This window comes from Canis lupus, chromosome 2 (genome assembly GCF_048164855.1).
Source record: "Canis lupus baileyi chromosome 2, mCanLup2.hap1, whole genome shotgun sequence".
NCBI lineage: Eukaryota > Metazoa > Chordata > Mammalia > Carnivora > Canidae > Canis > Canis lupus.
This window is the reverse complement of record NC_132839.1, coordinates 38,982,470-39,005,550: the sequence shown is the minus strand read 5'-3', so window position 1 is coordinate 39,005,550 and position 23,081 is coordinate 38,982,470. Positions and strand designations below refer to the sequence as shown.

General features: G+C 39.4%; 1 protein-coding gene across 7 annotated transcripts in view; it reads right to left on the bottom strand.

Annotated features, from left to right (window-relative positions):
• The window catches only part of OTUD7A (OTU deubiquitinase 7A), a 392,748-nt gene that overhangs the window by 58,909 nt on the left and 310,758 nt on the right, over window positions 1-23,081 (bottom strand). For all 7 annotated transcript variants that reach the window (XM_072795875.1, XM_072795845.1, XM_072795885.1 and 4 more), the window contains one exon: window positions 1,636-1,737. In XM_072795875.1, coding sequence (XP_072651976.1) covers window positions 1,636-1,737 — 102 coding nt within the window. The remainder of the gene's footprint in view (window positions 1-1,635; window positions 1,738-23,081) is intronic.

The following is a 23,081-nucleotide window of genomic DNA, read 5'->3' as shown; positions in this document are numbered from 1 at the left end:
CCATCCCAGGCAAAGGGGAAGGCCATGCCCAAGGGGTGCCCACCTGTCATACTTGAGAAACAGCAAGTGGGAAAGGTGGCTGGAGAGAGGATCAAAGGGACAAAATGGAGAGTGAAAAGGTGGACTTTTAAGTGAGCTGGGAGCTTCTGGAAAGCACTCAAAAGAGGAATAACCTGCAGTGACCAAATCTTTAAAAGTTCAATCTGGCCATGAATCCTTTAGCGCAAAGATATGTAACAACCAGGGGCTGCTATGGGCTTTCCATCAAGCGAGGCTTTTGCCTTTTACAACACAGATGGAGGGAAGTGGCCATTAATGCTCTTTTTATAAACAGGCCAAGATGATCTTTCTCATCCTTCAGACCTGCCTATAGTGACCTCTCAGGACTCTCCCAGGTAGGGCAAGTCCAGTCTCAGTTCTCATGGCTCCTTGTTTGGGTCTCTCTTGCAGGTAGGGTCTCCTTGCCCCATAAATATTTGCTTACAAGCCTGGCTCTAGGATTTCTGTCATTTCTGTGTGTGCCCTACAATCCTAGGTCAATATCAGGCCTGGTCAGCAGGTTCAATAAGTATTGCTGGTCAGTGTTGCATGGCTCCTTTAGTCAGTCAGGTCAAACAACTAAATCCCATGAAAGGAAAACAAAGTACCAGAAGGAAAGAACTAATTGGCTATGAGCCCCAGACTTAGCCATGGCCCAGTTGGAGCAAGGCTGGCCCACAGAAAGCTTTCTCTTTCCTGGCTGATGGAAGGCCCACTGTGCTCACTGGGAAAATGCCTGCCCTCAGACCAGACCATGGTGGCAGTGACCTGATTTGTGGCTTTGTCCACTTGTAGTGCTGAGGGGAACAGTGCCTCTGCACACTGCAGTTTCTGAGGGACAAGGCATTTTCCTTTGCAGTGAATGAGGCTGTTGACACAGATGAGAGATTTCTTCTCTTCTGTTCTTGCCAAGTTTTATACACAACGAGGTAAAAATGTTCCACCATAGGGGAATCATTTATACATTTTGATGAAATATGACACAACTGCCAAAACATGTTTCTGAAGAATAATAGCATGGAAAATTCACAATAGGATTTTAAGGGAAAAATGCTGAATTCCAAACTGTGAACATAGTGAGATCATAATTTCACTGGAAGAATAGACAAAGACGATATGCCTATGCATGAGTCCCCAGGTGATTCTCCTGTATCAACTATAAAAATCAACAATCTCATCACCCATAAATGGCTTCTTCTAATGTTTTGGCATATTATCTTTTGTTTAAAAGATAAATTCCTGTCTTCATGCTTTTCCATGCAGTCTCCTTACTTGGAATGCCCTCTTTCATAATCTTTCAAGTCTTTCAGATCTCAGTAAAATCCCACCTCCTCCAGGAAGTCCTCTACACCATGATCTCTAATTCTCATCCCTGCAGTTCATGATTAGGCCCGTTTCTATTATATCAGATCTTTTTTCATGTGTGCTGTGTCCCCACCAAGCCTGCCAGCTACTTGACAAGAAGTGCTAGATTGCTGGCTATATCCCTTAAGGACTCCTCCAGATGAACGATGGCTTTACTTAGTGTCTGTCCTCTAACAAAGAGCAGAACACACCTGGGGTGCTGCCACTCTTTGTCTCTGTTGTGGAGCTTACCCAGTGAGGCTGCGTGTAAAAGGCAGTTCCCATCCCCTGTAGTGGCCAAAGGAAGAAGCCGTTTACAGCTCGTGCACACAGTGGACCACCAGTTCAGGCGACCTGAAATGAAAACTCACTTTAGAATAGAATCCTAGAACAGACCATTGTGAGTGTTTGCTAAGTAAGCATAAACATCAGCAGATGATTTTTGAGAGGGCTCTAGAGCACTTCAGTAAGAAGGTAGAGCATTATGGCTACTTTTAAATAAAATACAGATTTTCCCCCCTCTAAGGTAAGAAACTACCAAATCCTCCCATTAATTAGCAAGAAGATTAAGAAACCAAAGGGCAAAGACTTTTGTTCTTGAATCTGGGAACATTTTACACAAAAAATAAAGTTCCTCTTTGTGCAATCTCCTTGAACACAGTTTCTCCTTCTGAAAGTTATTTTTCTCTTTTACATCATCATTTTCTGATGCATACATACCTCTGAAAGTATGGTTTATATTTAATTTAACATATCAAAGCCATTATAGCTACTTAGGTATATTCCTGTTAAATCTTATTAACACAGCTTGAGAATTCTGCTTCCAGGAAGATGGAATAGACATTCTTTCTACTAAACACAACTAAAAATCCTGGACATTATGTAGAAAATAAAACAAGAAATTGAAAAATGAAGAGAAGAGGCAGACCAGAAAACTTGGGATCTGAGAAATAACATGATAGTAGGCTCCTTGAAATTTATTTTTTACCCCCAAATCTTAGACCAGGTACTGCAGAAGTTGGCAACCTGGAGACACCAATGGGGGTAGACAAAGAAATCATGCTCTCTCTAGATAAGATATCTGGAAAGGAACAACTTAGGAAGACAGACAATAACTGCTCTATTTCAACCAAATGCCACAGAAGAAATTGTAGCCCATCATCACCCCTGTCAGCAGAGGCCAAAACTTCCAACCATACCAGGCAGTAATGAGTCACTCACCACCTGTTCACCCAGTGCCAGATGGTGTCAGAGAAGCCTGAGCACACAGCCAGCACTTCAACCCTGCTGTGTGGTAATATGGATTCCACCCCTTAGCAACTGAGAACATATGGGGAACCTGGCCTTTGACACCCATATGGTGGTAAAAAGGTCACCTGCACCCTCCTTGCAAGGGTGCAAGAAGCCCATTCCTTCACAGGTATCAACAGAGGCAGAGTGGAGAACCTGTGCTTCCACACTTATCTGACAGTTATTACCAATTTAGAATCCCAGACCTCAGATGAAAAGAAAGGGAGAATCTATTAAACCTGTAGTAAAGAATACTAAAGAGATTCAGTAAAGAATACTTTAGGGCACACAGAAGGAATAAAAGGGCTTGAAAGGGCAAGTATGTTGGTAAATGTAAATAAATATTGGCTATTTAAAGCAATATCAAATGTGTTTTGGGGGATTAAAGTATATGTAAAATTAAAATACATGACAGTGATAGCACAAAACATGGGAATATGTAATAAATGACATAAATCCTAAGATCTGTACATTGACCAGGAAGTAGTAAAAGTGCCAAATTATGGTAAATTCTAATGGCTCAAAGGTACATTTTGGAAACTGTAAAGTAACCACTAAAAGAATGATAAAAGAATGTAAAACTGACAAGCTAGTAGAGGGGAAACCAGAATAATAAACATTCTTAAATAATTCAAAAGAATATAAGAGATAGGAAAAAAGAGATACAATAACACAAATAAACAGCAAGATAACAGATTTAAACCAAAATATACCAATATTTACATTAAATGTGACTGAACTAAATACTCTAATTAAAAGATGGAGATTGGGGATCCCTGGGTGGCGCAGCGGTTTGGTGCCTGCCTTTGGCCCAGGGTGCGATCCTGGAGACCCGGGATCGAGTCCCACATCGGGCTCCCGGTGCATGGAGCCTGCTTCTCCCTCTGCCTGTGTCTCTGCCTCTCTCTCTCTGTGACTATCATAAATAAAACAACAACAACAACAACAAAAACAAAAAACTGTTATAATAAAAAGAAAAGATGGAGATTGCCAACCTTACTTAAAAAAAACAAGTATATGCTGCTGACAGAAGACACCATAAATATAATGACACAGAAATTCAACAGTAACTGGATAGAGAAAGATACACCATTCAAAAACTATGCAAAAATAAAGGTGAAATCCTATTGATATCAGATGAAAGTGAATAGGACAAAGAGCGATACTTTCATAACAATAACACAATAAAGTCAAATGGAAAATATAACAATACTTAATGTAATTAATATACCTAAGACTTAGCCTAAAATACATATAAAGCCAAAATTGATAGATCCAAAGAAAAATAGTCAAATATCAAATTAAAATTGGAAATTTTAAACCAAACTCTCTTGATAAACAATAGAATCAACAAACAAAAACTTCATAAAGATTAGAGAAAACATAATTCAAGAACTCGAATTATGTGAACTTGACATATATACACTTCACCCACTGAGTGAAAATAAATACGTATTCTTTTCAAGTCACATGGAATATTTTCTAAAACTGACCACATAATGAACCATAAAAAAGTGTCAACAAATTTCAAAGGATTTGAAATCATTCACGCTATGTACTCTGGCAATACCAAATATAAGCTAGAAATTGATGAGATAACCAAGAAAAGTAGTTAGCTTGGCTGCTATAACGAAATACCACAGACGGGGGAGCTTAAACAAAGACATTTATTTCTCACAGTTGTGGGGGCTGAAAGGCCCAGATCAAAATGCTGGCTGATTTGGTTTCTAGTGAGAACCCTCTTCCAGGTTTGCAGATAGCCACCTTCTTGCTGTGTCCTCATATGGTAGACAGTGAGCTCTGATCTCTTCCTCCTCCTATAAGGACACTAATCCCATCATGGGGGTCCCATCCTTGTGACTTTTATCTAAGCTTAATTACCTTTCAAAGGCCCTACCACCAAATACCATCACACTAAGGATCAGTGTTCTCACATATGGATTTGGGGGGACACAATCAGTCCATAATAGTACCTTATTAAGGCAGTTTGTTCACTGAATGTATCTGTGTCTAAAAGGGACCATCCCCATTCAACTGCTTCCTATGTAATCAGCCAGATGAACAGGAGAGGGGTTATATAGACCTGTTTTGAAAATTCAATTCCTCCCTGACCATTTCTAGTCATGTTGCTTCTTTCTTGTCTGTAATGGCAACCCCAGGCTGGCTTGTTTGGCACACTCTGTGGGTGGCAGTTTAACCAAAAGGGAACTTAGGGGATTCAAACTTAATTATGATTCAGTTTTATAAAAATGCTTTTTTCCCTCTTATGGCTGACCTTTGTGCATGAGAAGTCAAGTTGTGATTAGGAAGTGATTGAGAGGGATGCCTGGGTGGCTCAGTCAGTTAAATGTCTACCTTCAGCTCAGGTCATGATCCTAGTGTCCTGGGATCGAGCCCCACATCAGGCTCCCTGCTCAATGGGGAGCCTGCTTCTCCTTCTCCCACTGTGGCTCCCCCTGCTTGTACTCTATAAATAAATAAATAAATAAATAAATAAATAAATAAATAAAATCTTATTTAAAACAGGAAGTGATTGAGAACAAAGGGTAAGTTACAGGCACAATGATAGCATATGACAACATTGTGAGGGAGGAGGGGAGGCAAACAACTCTATGTGGGGAAGAAACATCCTAGACCCCAGAACGTATCAGGGAGGGTAGTACATTGATCATGTTTTATTTCTCAGGGCCATCCTGTAGGTTTCTACAAGAAGAAAAATGTTCCGGTGGAATCTCCCAAATGCTGCATATGCCTTAAATGTAACAGCACCCTTCTGTGATCCAGAAGTCCCAGGTTTTCTATCAGCATCCATGAAGCCACAGAAGGCAAGTTTATTAGCTCTCAAACACAGTAAAATATTGGACACATCGCAGTTCTTGACACAAAACAGACTTTTCCCAGAAGCCTCATAAAATAGAAAATAGAAATAGAAATAAAATAGAAAAGTCTATATCCATCAGGGGAGGGAGGTCCCACAAAGACAACAGGATACTATTGGAAGAACAGGAATAAACATCAAGTAGCCTGGGCCCTACCAGGACTGAAACCCAGCCTCAACTCAGTGGTCTGTGACCAGAGTAAGGTAATCATCAAGGAAAGGGTGAGCTCTTCCTAAAAGAGGACAACATCATTTGGAGCATCTGTAATTTTATAACATTACATTACATATACAATATAAAGTAAATAATTTCTAGAAGTCAAGCAAAAATTACTAGGTATGTCAAACCAAACAAAAACAAAAAATGAAAACCAACCAAACAAAAAATACCTCAAGAGTAACTGAAAACCAAAAGGGAAAAATGAGTTAACAGAAAAAGACACTCAGATTATCCATGTTTTGAAGTTATCTGACAGACACTTTCAGTCACTATAATTTTTACGTTCAAGAAAATAGAACAAATGGGGGCAAAAGCAATATTTGAATAGATAGACATCAAGATTTTTCCAAAACTGGGACACCTGGGTGGCTCGGTGGTTACTTCTGCCTTTGGCTCAAGGCATGATCCTGGAGTTCCGGGATCGAGTCCCCAGTAGGGAGCCTGCTTCTCCCTCTGCCTGTGTCTCTGCCTCTCTCTCTCTCACTGTGTCTCTCAGGAATAAATAAATAAATTCTTTAAAAAAAAAAGAATTTTCCAAAACTGATGAAAGGCACAATTTTTAGAGGGTCTGAAAATTCCAAAAAGAATAAATACAAAGTAAATGGCATATAGTAAAGCTGATGAAAATTAAAGAAAAACTCTAAAAAGCAGAGAAAAAGGAGAAATATTACATACCAAGGGGAATAATAACAGAATCCTACAGACAGTGGAATGAGAACATCAAAGTGCCAAAAGAAAATAACCTCCAATCTAGATTTTATACCCAGTGTATCCTTCAACACTGAACTTGCTAGGAACATAAGGTAGCTTCCTCAATCTGGTACAGATCATCTGTGCAAAGGCTGCAGCTAAAATGATATGTAATGGTAAGATATTGAATGCTTTTAACCTAAAGTAGGGAACAGTACTCAATACTGATGAAGGTCTGAGCCTGTGCAATATGGCAAAAAAGAAGACATAAAGTATTTTTTAAAATAAATTAATTTTTTATTGGTGTTCAATTTACCAACATACAGAATAACACCCAGTGCTCATCCCGTCAAGTGCCACCCTCAGTGCCCGTCACCCATTCACCCCCACCTCCCACCCTCCTCCCCTTCCACCACCCCTAGTTCGATTCCCAGAGTTAGGAGTCTCTTTCTTCTCCCTTCCCTTATATTACCTTTCACTGTTATTTATATTCCCCAAATGAATGAGAACATACACTGTTTGTCCTTCTCCCATTGACTTACTTAACTCAGCATAATACCCTCCAGTTCCATCCACGTTGAAGCAAATGGTGGGTATTTGTCGTTTCTAATGGCTGAGTAATATTCCATTGTATACATAAACCACATCTTCTTTATCCATTCATCTTTCGATGGACACCAAGGCTCCTTCCACAGTTTGGCTATTGTGGACATTGCTGCTATAAACATTGGGGTGCAGGTGTCCCAGTGTTTCATTGCATCTGTATCTTTGGGGTAAATCCCCAGCAGTGCAATTGCTGGGTCGTAGGGCAGGTCTATTTTTAACTCTTTGAGGAACCTCCACACAGTTTTCCAGAGTGGCTGCACCAGTTCACATTCCCACCAACAGTGTAAGAGGGTTCCTTTTTCTCCACATCCTCTCCAACATTTGTGCTTTCCTGCCTTATTTTCCCCATTCTCACTGGTGTGAGGTGGTATCTCAATTGTGGTTTGGATTTGTATTTCCCTGATGGCAAGTGATGCGAAGCATTTTCTCATGGGCGTGTTGGCCATGTCTATGTCTTCCTCTGTGAGATTTCTCTTCATGTCTTTTGCCCATTTCATGATTGGATTGTTTGTTTCTTTGGTGTTGAGTTTAAGAAGTTCTTTATAGATCTTGGAAACTAGCCCTTTATCTGATACGTCATTTGCAAATATCTCCTCCCATTCTGTAGGTTGTCTTTTAGTTTTGTTGACTGTATCCTTTGCTGTGCAAAAGCTTCTTATCTTGTTGAAGTCCCAATAGTTCATTTTTGCTTTTGTTTCTTTTGCCTTCGTGGATGTATCTTGCAAGAAGTTACTGTGGCCGAGTTCAAAAAGGGTGTTGCCTGTGTTCTCCTCTAGGATTTTGATGGAATCTTGTCTCACATTTAGATCTTTCATCCATTTTGAGTTTATCTTTGTGTATGGTGAAAGAGAGTGGCCTAGTTTCATTCTTCTGCATGTGGATGTCCAATTTTCCCAGCACCATTTATTGAAGAGACTGTCTTTCTTCCAATGGATAATCTTTCCTCCTTTATCGAATATTACTTGACCATAAAGTTCAGGGTCCACTTCTGGGTTCTCTATTCTGTTCCATTGATCTACGTGTCTGTTTTTGTGCCAGTACCACACTGTCTTTATGACCACAGCTTTGTAGTACAACCTGAAATCTGGCATTGTGATGCCCCCAGATATGGTTTTCTTTTTTAAAATTCCCCTGGCTATTCGGGGTCTTTTCTGATTCCACACAAATCTTAAAATAATTTGTTCTAACTCTCTGAGGAAAGTCCATGGTATTTTGATAGGGATTGCATTAAATGTGTCAATTGCCCTGGGTAACATTGACATTTTCACAATATTAATTCTGCCAATCCATGAGCATGGAATATTTTTCCATCTCTTTGCGTCTTCCTCAATTTCTTTCAGAAGTGTTCTATAGTTTTGAGAGTATAGATCCTTTACATCTTTGGTTAGGTTTATTCCTAGGTATCTTATGCTTTTGGGTGCAATTGTAAATGGGATTGATTCCTTAATTTCTCTTTCTTCAGTCTCATTGTTAGTGTATAGAAATGCAACTGCCTTCTGGGCATTGATTTTGTATTCTGCCATGCTACCAAATTGCTGTATGAGTTCTAGCAATCTTGAGGTGGAGGCTTTTGGGTTTTCTACATAGAGTATCATGTCATCAGCAAAGAGGGAGAGTTTAACTTCTTCTTTGCCAATTTGAATGCCTTCAACGTCTTTTTGTTGTCTGATTGCAGGCTAGGACTTCCAGTACTATGTTGAATAGCAGTGGTGAGAGTGGACATCCTTGTCTGGTTCCTGATCTTAGGGGAAAGGCTCCCAGTGCTTCCCCATTGAGAATTATATTTGCTGTGGGCTTTTCATAGATGGCTTTTAAGATGTCGAGGAATGTTCCCTCTATCTCTACACTCTGAAGAGTTTTGATCAGGAATGGATGCTGTATTTTGTCAAATGCTTTCTCTGCATCTAATGAGAGGATCATATGGTTCTTGGTTTTTCTCTTGCTGATATGATGAATCACATAGATTGTTTTACGAGTGTTGAACCAGCCTTGTGTTCCGGGGATAAATCCTATTTGGTCATGGTGAATAATTTTCTTAATGTACTGTTGGATCCTATTGGCCAGTATCTTGTTGAGAATTTTTGCATCCATGTTCTTCACGGATATTGGTCTGTAATTCTCCTTTTTGGTGGGGTCTTTGTCTGGTTTTGGAATTAAGGTGATGCTGGCCTCATAGAACGAATTTGGAAGTACTCCATCTCTTTCTATCTTTCCAAACAGCTTTAGTAGAATAGGTATGGTTTCTTCTTTAAACATTTGATAGAATTCCCCTGGGAAGCCATCTGGCCCTGGACTCTTGTGTCTTGGGAGGTTTTTGATGACTGCTTCAATTTCCTCCCTGGTTATTGGCCTGTTCAGGTTTTCTATTTCTTCCTGTTCCAGTTTTGGTAGTTTGTGGCTTTCCAGGAATGCACCCATTTCTTCTAGATTGCCTAATTTATTGGCGTATAGCTGTTCATAATATGTTTTTAAAATCGTTTGTATTTCCTTGGTGTTGGTAGTGATCTCTGCTTTCTCATTCATGATTTTATTAATTTGAGTCTTCTCTCTCTTCTTTTTAATAAAGTTGGCTAATGGTTTATCTATCTTATTAATTCTTTCAAAGAACCAACTCCTGGTTCTGTTGATCTGTTCCACAGTTCTTCTGGTCTCGATTTCGTTGAGTTCTGGTCGAATCTTAATTAACTCTTTTGTTCTGCTGGGTGTAGGATCTATCTGCTGTTTTTTTCTCTAGCTCCTTTATGTGTAAGGTTAGCTTTTGTATTTGAGTTCTTTCCAGTTTTTGAATGGATGCTTGTATTGCGATGTATTTCCCCCTTAGGACTGCTTTTGCTGTATCCCAAAGATTTTGAACGGTTGTATCTTCATTCTCATTAGTTTCCATGAATCTTTTTAATTCTTCCTTAATTTCCTGGTTGACCCTTTCATCTTTTAGCAGGATGGTCCTTAACCTCCACGTGTTTGAGGTCCTTCCAAACTTCTTGTTGTGATTTAGTTCTATTTTCAAGGCATTATGGTCTGAGAATATGCAGGGGACGATCCCCATCTTTTGATATCGGTTCAGACCCGATTTGTGACCCAGTATGTGGTCTATTCTGGAGAAAGTTCCATGTGCGCTTGAGAAGAATGTGTATTCAGTTGAGTTTGGATGTAAAGTTCTGTAGATATCTGTAAAATCCATCTGGTCCAGTGTATCATTTAAAGCTCTCATTTGAAAAAAATAAATAAAGCTCTCATTTGTTTGGACATGTTGTGTTTAGAAGACCTATCGAGTGTAGAAAGCACTAGATTGAAGTCACCAAGTATAAGTGTATTATTATCTAAGTATGTCTTAACTTAGGTTATTAATTGGTTTAAATATTTGGCAGCTCCCACATTCGGGGCATATATATTGAGGATTGTTAAGTCCTCTTGTTGGATAGATCCTTTAAGTATGAGATAGTGTCCCTCTTCATCTCTCACTACAGTCTTCTGGGTAAATTTTAGTTTATCTGATATAAGGATGGCTACCCCTGCTTTCTTTTGAGGACCATTTGAATGGTAAATGGTTCTCCAACCTTTTATTTTCAGGCTGTAGGTGTCCTTCTGTCTAAAATGAGTCTCTTGTAGACAGTAAATAGATGGGTCCTGTTTTTTTTATCCAGTCTGAAACCCTGCGCCTTTTGATGGGGTCATTAAGCTCATTCACGTTCAGAGTTACTATTGACAGATATGAGTTTCGTGTCATCATGATATCTATTCAGTCCTTGTTTTTGTGGAGTGTTCCATTGAACTTCTTCTTAAAGAGGAATTTTAAGAGTCCCCCTTAAAATTTCTTGCAGAGCTGGTTTGGAGGTCACATATTCTTTCAGTTCCTGCCTGTCTTGGAAGCTCTTTATCTCTCCTTCCATTTTGAATGAGAGCCTTGCTGGATAAAGTATTCTTGGCTGCATGTTCTTCTCATTTAGGACCCTGAATATATCCTGCCAGGCCTTTCTGGCCTGCCAGGTCTCTGTGGAGAGGTCTGCTGTTGCCCTAATATTCCTCCCCATAAAAGTCAGGGATTTCTTGTCTCTTGCTGCTTTAAGGTTCTTCTCTTTATCTTTGGAATTTGCAAGCTTCACTATTAAATGTCGAGGTGTTGAACGGTTTTTATTGATTTTCGGGGGGGATCTCTCTATTTCCTGGATCTGAATGCCTGTTTCCCTTCCCAGATTAGGAAAGTTTTCAGCTATCATTTGTTCAAATACATATTCTGGCCCTCTGTCCCTTTCGGCGCCCTCGGGAACCCCAATTAAACGTAGGTTTTTCTTCCTCAGGCTGTCGTTTATTTCCCTTAATCTGTCTTCATGGTCTTTTAATTGTCTGTCTCTTTTTTCCTCAGTTTCCCTCTTTGCCATCAACTTGTCTTCTATGTCACTCACTCGTTCTTCCACCTCGTTAACCCTCGTCGTTAGGACTTCTAGTTTGGATTGCATCTCATTCAATTGATTTTTAATTTCTGCCTGATTGGATCTAAATTCTGCAGTCATGAAGTCTCTTGAGTCCTTTGCTTTTTTCTAGAGCCACCAGTAGCTGTATAATAGTGCTTCTGAATTGGCTTTCTGATATTGAATTGTAATCCAGATTTTGTAACTCTGTGGGAGAGAGGACTGTTTCTGATTCTTTCTTTTGAGGTGAGGTTTTCCTTCTAGTCATTTTGCTCAGTGCAGAGTGGCCAAAAACAAGTTGTATTGGGAAAAGGAGCAAAAGAGAGGAGAGAAAGAAGGAAAGAAAAGAGAAAAAGAAAAAAGAAAGAAGGAAAGAAAAAAAAAGGGAAAAAGAGAAAGAAAAAGAAAGAAAGGGGAAAAAAGGGGGGTGGGGGAAGCAATCAGAAATCAAAACAAACAAACAAACAAACAAACAAACAAAAAAACACAAAAACATGGGCGAGTATCTTCTGATTCTGTATACTTTAAGTCCCTTGACTTGCCCTGGAACTTGTCGGTCTAGCTGGTCTTCTGGGGGAGGGGCCTGTTGTGCTGATTTTCAGGTGTTAGCACTTGGGGGAGCTGCTCTGCCCCTGCCTGGTGCAGGGCTCAGTGGGGGTTGTTTACCTGGAGGCCCCTGGAGGAACAACCCCAGTGGCGGGGCCAGCTCTGGAGCCCTGGAGTCAGCTCCCGCAGTAACTCCGGAGCTCTCCGTCTGCAGGGCCTGAAGGCTCCGGGGTGGGGCCGCTGGAGGAACAACCCCAGTGGCGGGGCCAGCTCTGGAGCCCTGGAGTCAGCTCCCGCAGTAACTCCGGAGCTCTCCGTCTGCAGGGCCTGAAGGCTCCGGGGTGGGGCCGCTGATCTGCTCAGCTCGGGGTAGGAGTGTCCTTGCTGTCCTGGGCCCTCCTGGCCTCTGCCTGTCCCGGGGGAGGCCGGATCCTGGACTGTGTCCCTGGCGCCCTGTGCTCCGGGGCCTGTGCTGTTGGATTCTCGCTCCCGGCTGCGCAGCCCCCTCCACGGAGCCACCGCCCGAGCCCCTCCGAGCTGCTCCCGGGTCCAGCCCTGTGCGCTGCAGCCCTTAGGGAGCTCGGGACCCTCTCCCTGGGGTGCAGGTGTCTGTTAGTGTCCCAGGGCGTCTGAGGGCACCCCCTCCCTCCTGGGGTCCTGCTCTAACTCCCTGCGAGCCCCTTTCTGCCCGGGAAGGTCGGTGCAGCTCCTGCTCCTCCGGGACGGTGCTCTCCTGTCCTGGGGACACTCGCCCCGGCCTTAGCCCGGCTCCTCGCGGGGCCCCTCCCCCTTGAGGCCTTTTGTTTCTTTCTTTTTCCCGTCTTCCTACCTTGATAGAAGCACGAACTCTTCTCACTGTAGCATTCCAGCTGTTCTCTCTTTAAACCTCAGGCTGAATTCGTAGATTTTCAGAATGATTTGAAGGTTATCTAGGTAATTTGGTGGGGACAGGTGATTTGGGGTCCCTACTCTTCCGCCATCTTGCCCCTCCCCCGAAATAAAGTATTTTGATAGAAAAAGAAATGAATGTAATTTGTATCAGTACATAGCATTTATGTAGAAAATACTTAGGAATATATAAAAAAAAAACCCCTCCTAAACCTAATAAGGGTACTTAAATTTAGCAAGATCTCAGAAAATAAGATCAATCTCTAGGTATTATTTATATTTCTATTTACTAGCAATGAGTGATTTAGAAAGTGAGATAAAAATTTAATATTTACGCATGAATTTCATGAAAGATAGATTATATCTAGACTGAAAGCTATAAAACTATAATACTTTCTTGAAAAATGTAAAGAAGATTTAAAGAAGTAGAGAGGTTAATTGTGCACATAGACTGAACTTCTTATTGACTCTGCATTTTCCCCCAATTGATCTATAGATTTAACATAGCCCCAATCAAAATCTCAGAAGCTACTTTTTAGAAGTTGACAACTTGATTCTAAATTTACATGGATATAAAAAAGTAGAATAGCCAATATAATTTTGAAGTAGAAGAAAGTTGGAGAACTTACAGTTCCTGATTTGATAGCTTGTTATAATGTAACGTAATCAAGATAGTTTGGGTGTAAGAGGACAACTAGTTCAATAGAGCAAAATATAGAGACCAGAACAGACCCACACATTTATGGCTACTTAATTTTTAAAGTAAAGATTCCTACAGCTTTCAATCAGGAAAGGAAAGCATTTTTCACTCAGTGGAATCAGTGGATATTTGAGAAATACTTCAATACTTCACATCATAAACACAAGTTCATTTGAGGTAGATCACAGACAGAAACATAAAAGATAAATTTATAAACACTCATAGACCTAAGCATTAAAGCTAAAACTCTAGAGATACCTGGGTGGCTCAGCAGTTGAGCATCTGCCTTTGGCTCAGGGCATGATTCTGGGGTCCTGGAATAGAGTCCTGCATCAGGCTCTCTGCGGGGAGCCTGCTTCTTCCTCTGCCTGTGTCTCTGCTGCTCTGTCTCTCATGAATAAATAAATAAAAATCTTAAAAAAATAAAGCTAAAACTCCATAGTATTTCAGATAAAAGGAAAAATATTATAAGGACAGGCAAAGAAAAAAATGGACACATCTGGCTTCATAAAAATAATATTTCTGCCTATTAAAAGACATTATAAAATAAAGAGGAAAATCTCAGACTGGTATAAAATATTTGCAAAACATGTATCTGAAAAGGATTTGTAATGCATTTTTTAGGAGCTCTTACAAATTAATAAGAACCAGCCAACCTGATTAAAAATGGGCAAAAACTCTAAGACACTTTACTGTGAAGGATACACAAATAGTCAAGAACATGAAAACATGCTCAATGTTACTGGTTATCAAGGAAATGCAAATTAAGACCACACTAAGTCATCTCTTCATACCTACTAGAGTGATAATATTAGAAGGATTGACAACAACAAATATTGGGGATACAGAGCAAGCGGAACTTCCATACTTTGCTTTTGGGAATGTAAAATGTGCATGACAATTTGTAATAATCTTTTGGCAATTTCTAATACAGTTAAACATATGTTTATCATATAATCCAGCAGTTCTATTCTTGTGTATTTACCCAAAAGAACTTAAAACATAAAATTTGCACAAGAATATTCCCAACAGCCTTATTTCTTAATAAAACTAGTTTCTAACAAATCCAGGGTTGCAGCTCCAAAATAAGAAATCAGCATTTAAATAGTTACCTCAAGCTCTGTTTTCTAGTGATTCTAGGTCAAGACATCTTCATTCACTCATAGGAAGCCACTGGAGGATGTACTATACCAAAATGAGGTGAAAACCAAAAGCAGAGAAAGATGGAAACTAGCAGGGAAATGGCGTGAACAGTTGGGAGAGAGACAAAGGGCATCTCCAGGATGGTGGAGATAGAAGACTCCATTGTCTCTGGATGGGGGTATGCTTGAGTTCAGGACTACATTTTAAGGTTTATAAAAGGTTTTATAAACCTGGCTCACATTATGACACAAACATCACCTTACATGTCTTGGATTATATTAAAATTGCTTTTGAAATTGCTTCAAGTTTACGAATGGATTTAGCTTACATTTCTAATGTTATGTAACGATTGATGTATATGATTTTGTATTGAAGCATAATTGACATACAATGTTATATTAGTTTTGGGTGTACAACACAGTGATTTGACAATTTTGTACATTTCTCAATGCTCATCATGGTAAGTGTAGTTACTATCTGTCACCAGGCAATGTTATTACAATATTATTGACTATATTGCTTATGGGGTACTTTTCATCTCTGTGATTTATTTTATAACTGGAAGTTTGTACTCTTGAATCCCCTTCACTGATTTTGTTAATCCTTCCCTCCCCACCCTGTCCTCTGGCAACCACCAGCTTGTTCTCTGTATTTAAGTCTGTTTGTTTTGTTTCTGTTTTTGATTATTTTCAGATTCCACATATAAATAAAATCATATGGTGTTTGTGTGTCTGGGAAACTCTATTCTTCCTTCAAATGTGAATGATAGTCTTGCTGGGTATTCTTGGTTGTAGTTTTTTTTGCCTTTTAGCACTTTGAATATATCATGTTGTAATACGGCCTTTGTGACATAGATTTTTAATTTGGGGAATGAAATATTATAGCCATCTATTGGGACTTTATCTCTTAGTGGAATTTCAGTCAAATGAAAATGTTTATAAGAGATATTTCCAAGAAGTTGTGAAAACATTTAATTGATTTAAAAAAATTTTTTTTCAAGATTTTATTTATTTATTCATGAGACACACACACACACACACACACACACACACACACACACATGCACAGAGGCAGAGACACAGGCAGAGGGAGAAGCAGGCTCCATGCAGGAAGCCCAATGCAGGACTTGATCCCAGGACTCCAGGATCATGCCCTGGGCCAAAGGCAGGCACTCAACCGCTGAGCCACCCAGGGATCCCAATTGATTTTTTTTTTTTTTTTTTTAAGAAAGAGAATAATATTAATGGGATTGAAATAGTTGGAGGGGCATTGCATTATTTACATTCCAACAAGCCATCTGTCATTAAGAATTAATTTTAACAAAGGGTGTTATTGCTTTCAGTAATCGATAATGAAATATGAAAGGCAAAAACTACAAGTAATGTTGGAAGGCCCTCAAAAGTACTTTTAGTTCAGAGTTAGAGTTACTGCCTAACAGATTACCACATTAACAAAATTTAATATAATAAACCATGTCAGTAATGTGCTTAAATTGGATACTGATCTGCTCTATAGTGCTTTTTGGTTAAGATTCAGTAGCTGCATTTTAATGATAAGTGGTTTATTAATATAAAATAATTGTATCCTTAATTCTAAATGAGAACATGTATTAAAATTAACAGTACAAAATTAAGTGGACAAGTCTTTATTATTGATAATGTTAATGCTTATGATGACAAATTGGCAGATTCTGACCACTTGCAAGTCATCTTATTAAAGCTAAATGAGAATGCAATCAAGGGCCTTAATTGACCCTGCCACTGGATAACTGGTCAGAGACATAATTGGAAATAACATGCCATCAATTTGGTAACTTCTTTTTTTATTTTTATTTTTTCTAGGTTTCTTGAAATAGCAACCTGTCTCACTTGACTTTTTCAAAACCTTTTAAGAAACCTCCAGGTGGGGAGACACTAAAACTGGGTTGCCATAAAATGAAAGAAAATTACAAGATTCTTGCTTACACGGTATAACAGAGCAGATATAACACCTGAGAGCTCAGTACATTTAATGTTAAAGTTGGGATGGCCCCATTCATCCTCTGAAGCTGTGCTAAGCTGGCAGTGGCTCCTCTCAAGAGCCAGTGGGTGCAGAGGTCTTATAGAGAAACAGGAGAAGGACAGGGAGGGAATATGCTAATTAGGAGGTGATCTGGTTTGCCCATCTAATAGCTTTTCCCCTCTCATCCTTGCTCACAGAACCCTGCTGTCTGGTGTTTTCCAGGGGAGACAAGATTCCTTCCCTGCCCTGTGGAATTAATGTTTCTAGAAGCAAGATGATATGTGTGTTCCATGCTCCTTGCCAGGGATCAGTGCTGGTGTGGCCACATACTGCCACTTGGTCCGTGGGGCAGCTACTGAGAAAGTGTTGTTCATCCTTCAAAAGGGACATAGACAGGACCTCTCCCTCACTTCCCTGGATGGTGTGTGAGGATGTGTCACCAGATGCATCTATAGTCATGTTGTACCCTAAATGCAAGCAACACTGATCTACTGAGGATAGAAGGGCAGAAATTGGGTGTGCCTGGGTCCTTGATGACACTGGGGAGCTGCCAACCTGCATGACCTTCCCTGTCCCCAGACTCCTGTTCTGTGGGGTAATGATGGTCTGGCTGGCTGAGTCAGTGTCTCCTGCTCACTGCAGGGCTGACAATGAATCACCTAGTTCTGTGTGGGGCTACACATTCCCATTTCACAGACAAGGAAACAGGCTCAGGAAGTTAATGAACATGCCATAGTGCACTGAATCTTAAAGGGGCCATTTCTCATTCAGGGCAAAATCAGATCATGAGAAAAGCTGATTGAATTTAGTTGGACATGACCGAGTTTGTTGGTAAGACAGTTTTAATTTCTGTGAGCTGGTATGATTTCAAAAAATATATCCTTCAACAACTAGTGGAGCTGAAGCTCAAGTATGTTAGTCTGAAGCCACAGGCCTGGTCTTTCTATAACGCTTCCTTAGAGAAACAAGAGTTATTCATTTGCGGGAAGCCTGGGTGGCTCAGTGGTTGAGCATCTGCCTTTGGCTCAGGTTGTGATCCTGGGGTTCTGGGATCAAGTCCCGCATCCCGCAGGGAGCCAGCTTCTCACTCTGCCTATGTCTCTGCCTCTCTCTCTCTATGTCTCTCATGAATAAATAAATAAAATGTTTTGTTTTTTAAAAGACTTATTCATTCCCTTTCCAGCTCTTGCTCTCATGTCTCTTGCTTGTTTCTCTCATTCTATTTTTACTAGGAAAGTTTTGAAGAGTGCTGAGGGCAGTATACCCATCACACAAAACCAGGCCCCTGCGACTCTCTTATTTGCTTCAGCTCGTTCCTTTTGACGTAAAAGAAGAAAAAACTAAAAATCAAGTTGAAGTTCCCTTGATGTGTTTCCTCAGTTTTTCATTCTCATTCTTCCCTCCCTAGCTGTATCACTACATGAACTTGATGACTTTTGCATTAAATCACATAAAAACAGATAAATTCAAGGTTGAAAAGTGTAGTGCACAAGGCTTCTTCCTCTGCCTCTGGTTTCCACATCAAAACCATGTTATTTCCTTCTTTTTCACATTCCTTCCCCTCTCTCTCCTTTGTTCTGTCTTCCTAATGCTTCTGTTTCCCCCACCCCAACACCATTCTCTGGCATTGCCAGTATTCAGGCAGAGTAGGCTCCTCCCCTTTCTTTCTCCATAGAGCACACAGATCAGACAGTTCAGGGCTCTGACCTCTCCTTGTTCCAGCTGTACTTCCAGGACCTGGGAGAGAAAGGCAGCATCACAGAGCCCTTAGGGAAGGGCGGTGGCAAATGAATCCTATTGGGCCATTCAAGAATGTAATATAAGAATAGGCTGTGACTCTTGAAAAAAATTATCATGAAAAGCAAAAGAAAAGATAGAGGGATGTTCTTTAAAAGAGGCCAAAGAGATAAAACCAAATGCAATGCAAAACTTTGATTAGGTTTTGGAATGAAAAAAAAAATTATAAATGAGATTTGGGGACTAATTGAGAAAATGTGAATATGGGCTCTGTTAGGTAGCATATTAAGTAAATTATTATTTTTCTTAGGAGTGACAATGTTCTGGCTTCATAGGAGAATTTTAATATATATACTTGCAATGCACATTCAAATGGTTCAGAAAAATGTTTATATAAAAAAAGAGATAAAGCAAATGTGACCTAATTTTGTAAATTGGTGACTCTTCCTGCAAGGTATATAGGTTCTAATCTTTCAACTTTCCTGTACATTTGAAAATGTTCAAAACAAAAGAATGCCTTGTGGATTTGTTTTAGTTTTACATTTGTAAATGCGATACTCTATTCTGGTGCCAAAGACAGTATCTATGTAAATTAACTCGTTTGTCTTGATTTAGTTTTTAAAAAATTGGTTGAATTCAGTTAAACACACTTTGGGGAAATCTAACTGGTGCAGTTACTAATTCCACTAAATTTTTCTTCTCTTCAATAGATGAGCTGGAATTTTGACAGTATGGTTATAATTTTCAAATTTTTCAGAGACACAGAGCCCTGAAGCTTACAGGTGAGTTCTCTGATGTGGGTCAATCCTTTTTTGCATCCATGCAGACAGCATTAATAAATCATCATCCTTTTCAGGGCAGACATGCTAATCAATCATCAGTCTTTCCACAAAAGAAACAGAAGACCTGCTCATCCTTTTTCAATTCATAGCTATGTATGATAATGACCAATTGTTTCATGTTGACAATGGGGACGTAATGAATTATTCACCCATAAAGCAGACTTTGGAAAACCTACTCGTGCAGATCTGAAGCCAGAGTATAAACAGCCAAGGGCCAAGAGAGGCAGCCAGCTGAGTTAAACACAGGGATCCTCGAACTAGATTTTCTGAGTTCAAATCTCAGTTCCACTACTTCTTAGTATTGTGACCTTGGACAAGCTACTTTGTCTCTCTAAAGTCTCAGTTCCCTCTTTTGAAAAATTAGAATAATAATAGTATTGATCTAATAGAATTTTTATGAACAATAAAAATATTATTTACTATTTGGGGAAGCACTTAAAACAGGGCTTGGCATACAGAAAGTAATATATATGTGTTTTTGTCAAAACAGGTCCAAAACCCTGGAATAAAGCAAGGAAGGTATTAATGCATAAACTAATGAGTGAATAAATGAATCACATTTGGATTAAAAAGTACCTGCAAATACTGAGGTCCTTTTGGGGGTAAGCATAGTTGCTTCTGCATTCATGAAGGACAGGTCTAAGGGAGAATCTATTCATTTTGACTGTCCAGTGCTGCTCAGTGAGGTGAGGACAGGAAATAAGAACTGTTTAGGAGCTTGTATAGCAATGGGCTTCTCTGCAATACTTTCACCGTATTTATAGAAGTGATGAGGGAACAAAAAGGCAAGCCGATGGCAAAGTATAAGCTAAAACCTCAACTTCCCCACCCCCCAGATGGGATGTATGTGACAATCCTCAGGCACTCCTGGCTGCCCAAGAACAGAGGAAAGGGAAAAACAAATGGTTAACTGATAGAGATCACAGTCCTACAGGACAGGAGTCTTACCAGTTTGCAACTGCTTTAATTACAAGAAAAAAGCTATCTCTAGAACCTCCTTTAGACTCAAGTTCCTAGAACCCTAATGTCACCCTCCCTTCCATATGATAGAACATCTTATATAATCAGTCTACTCACAATCCCAGTGCAGTTCTTTCTGCCCACAGGTCCTGCCCCTGTTATAATAAAAATCCTTTTGGCCATTGGCTCCTGAACCCCACTTCAAACTACATCGGAAGTATTGGTTCAGAGTGAATTGAAAGTTTTAAAGATGTGGTAGTTCAGTACAGATGGGTTGAGAAGCCCCGTTTAGAGGTCTCCAGAAATGCAAATCACACCCCTGCAAGCAGATATATCTACCTGGTAGAGCAGCATCTTTTTTTTTTTTTTTTTTTGCACCAACATTCACTGTTTACCTTGTAGTATTAGGAGAAAGAGGCTTTAATGAAAAAAGTTGAGGGATGTCTGGGTGGCTCACTGGTTGAGTGTGTCTGCCTTTGGCTCAGGTTGTGATCCCTAGGTCCTGGGATCCAGTTCTGCATCAGGGATCCCACTGGGAGCCTGCTTCTCCCTCTGCCTATGTCTCTGCCTCTCTTTCTGTGTCTCTCATGAATAAATAAAAATTTTAAAACAAGAGCAGCAGCAGCAACAACAACAAAACAAAAACGTTGAGTAGGTCTAAGGGAAAAGGAATCATACTAGGAATATAAGAAAAGAGGAGGAGCCAAGCTGGCCTTACAGGTACTAAGTCCAACAGACCAAAAAAAAAATGGCTCTTTAAGAACACTGAACTATTTCTTATGTCCCTAGAGCCTCTTGTTGATTTTTACTTTTGGTAGTTATTCTCTAATTATTCCCAATTTCTTTGCCATACTCAGAAAATCTATTTTGAAATAAGATCTTATGTGCATGTATGTAGAAGAGCAAACAGTGAGAGCTCAAAGCTTTGTTCTCAGTGGCTGGAAGAGAAGCCCCTCTCCCTGAGATAGGTGGGAGAGACAGATATAAAGAGAGAAAGGAACCAGAGATAATAATCCTTCTATTCAACACTTCTTTGAAATGTATATCCAAGTCTCAGATAAAATGTGGTAAATCCCCGATGACCAAAAATAAATATGGACTGAAATGAGAAATATGCACCAACCCTGCATCTCCTGTAGGTGGAGACATTTTGTCTGTTTAATCACTTTTCACAAGAATTGGAAAAAAAGTCTTTGAGATTCTGTGATGTGGGGAATTGGGACAAGGGAACCCCCTCACTGCACATGAAATTAGGACCCTCAGAAACTACCTCCTAAGTGCAAGGATTAAAAATAATTCCCCATCCCTGGGAAATGAAGCTGAGAGAGAAATGTGTCTTTTCTAGACTGGGCTTAGCAGAGATAAAAAAAAAAAAATCAATTTCTTCCAGGCATGTTATAGCTATTGACTGGGCTCTGATTTGAGCTAAAACTGATTTGTGGCTTGAAATGCCTAATCAAAGAAATTAACATAAAGATTGGTTATAGGATGGTAATTTCCTTTGGGAGTCTGGCATAAACAAAGAAACAAACAAATATATCACTTAACATAGTTGAGAACACCCTCAACTCAGGCCACCAGATTCCCACAGATAACATTTTACTAACAACCCCAAAGTACAAGCCCAAGAGGGGTAAGCCTGGGTAAGCCATCATGAGTAAGACTTATAGATATGAAATCACAGATGCCTATGAAGTTGAAGCTAAAAACAGTCAGCTAGAGACTATAAGCAAACATGCTTAAAATGTTGAAAAGACATAAAAGAAGGAAATAAACATGTCCAAAGAATAAGAGACAGATTTGCAAAACAAAAATAGGACTTAAAAATGAAAGAGGATAATAGAAATAAAAAACACAATCAATTGTATATTGAGTCAGACAATATTGAAAAAAACAAAACAAAACAAAATGAAGTCAGAAGAAATGATCCAGAATATAGCTAAGAAGGAAAAAAAGAAGAGAGAATATGAAAGGCTAGGAGACATGAAGAATAGACTGAAAGCTCTAACATTGGCTAACTGAAATTCAGAGGCAATGTTGAAGAGATTGTGACTGAGGAATTTTTCAGAAGAAATATGTAGACATAAATTCACAGATTTAATTAAGTCTAAAACATTCCAAGCAAGAAAAATGAAATTAGTCTATTCCTTGACATATCTTAGTGAAACTGAAGAATATAAGAGAGAGAAAATACCTTAAAGTAGAATAAAAAAGATTAACGGAGTAGCAGACTGACATCTGATGTTTCAAAAGAAACAATGGAAAATAAGCTAATGTAATAATATCTTCAATGTCCTGCATGAAAATAACTGGCAACAACTGTCCAGCAAAAATGGTTTTCAAAAATGGGGGTAAAACAAAAACATTTTAGGACTTATAAAAGTGGAAAAAATGAAATCGGCAGACATTCACCCAAGGAAATTCTAAAGGATGAGCTTCAGACAGAAAGAGGCGCTAATACACAGGAAGAAATGAAGAGAAACAAAAATGGTACCTATATGGGTAAGTGAACACTGTATAAGACAATAATAATAATAGCTGATGAGATTAAAAGTATAGAACTAAAATGACAAAAACTTATACATGAGGAAAAAGGAGGAGGTGAATAAAATTAGACTAGTCTAAGGTCCCTGTTTTATCTGGGTATAGGTTAAGATATTGATGAATTTGAGTTGTGATTCACATGTATGTTATATGTATTAGGGTAACTTCTCAATAATAGAAAGGAAGGGAATGAAATGATTAAAAAATATTCCATGTAAAAAAAGACGGCTTATAAGGGAGGAAG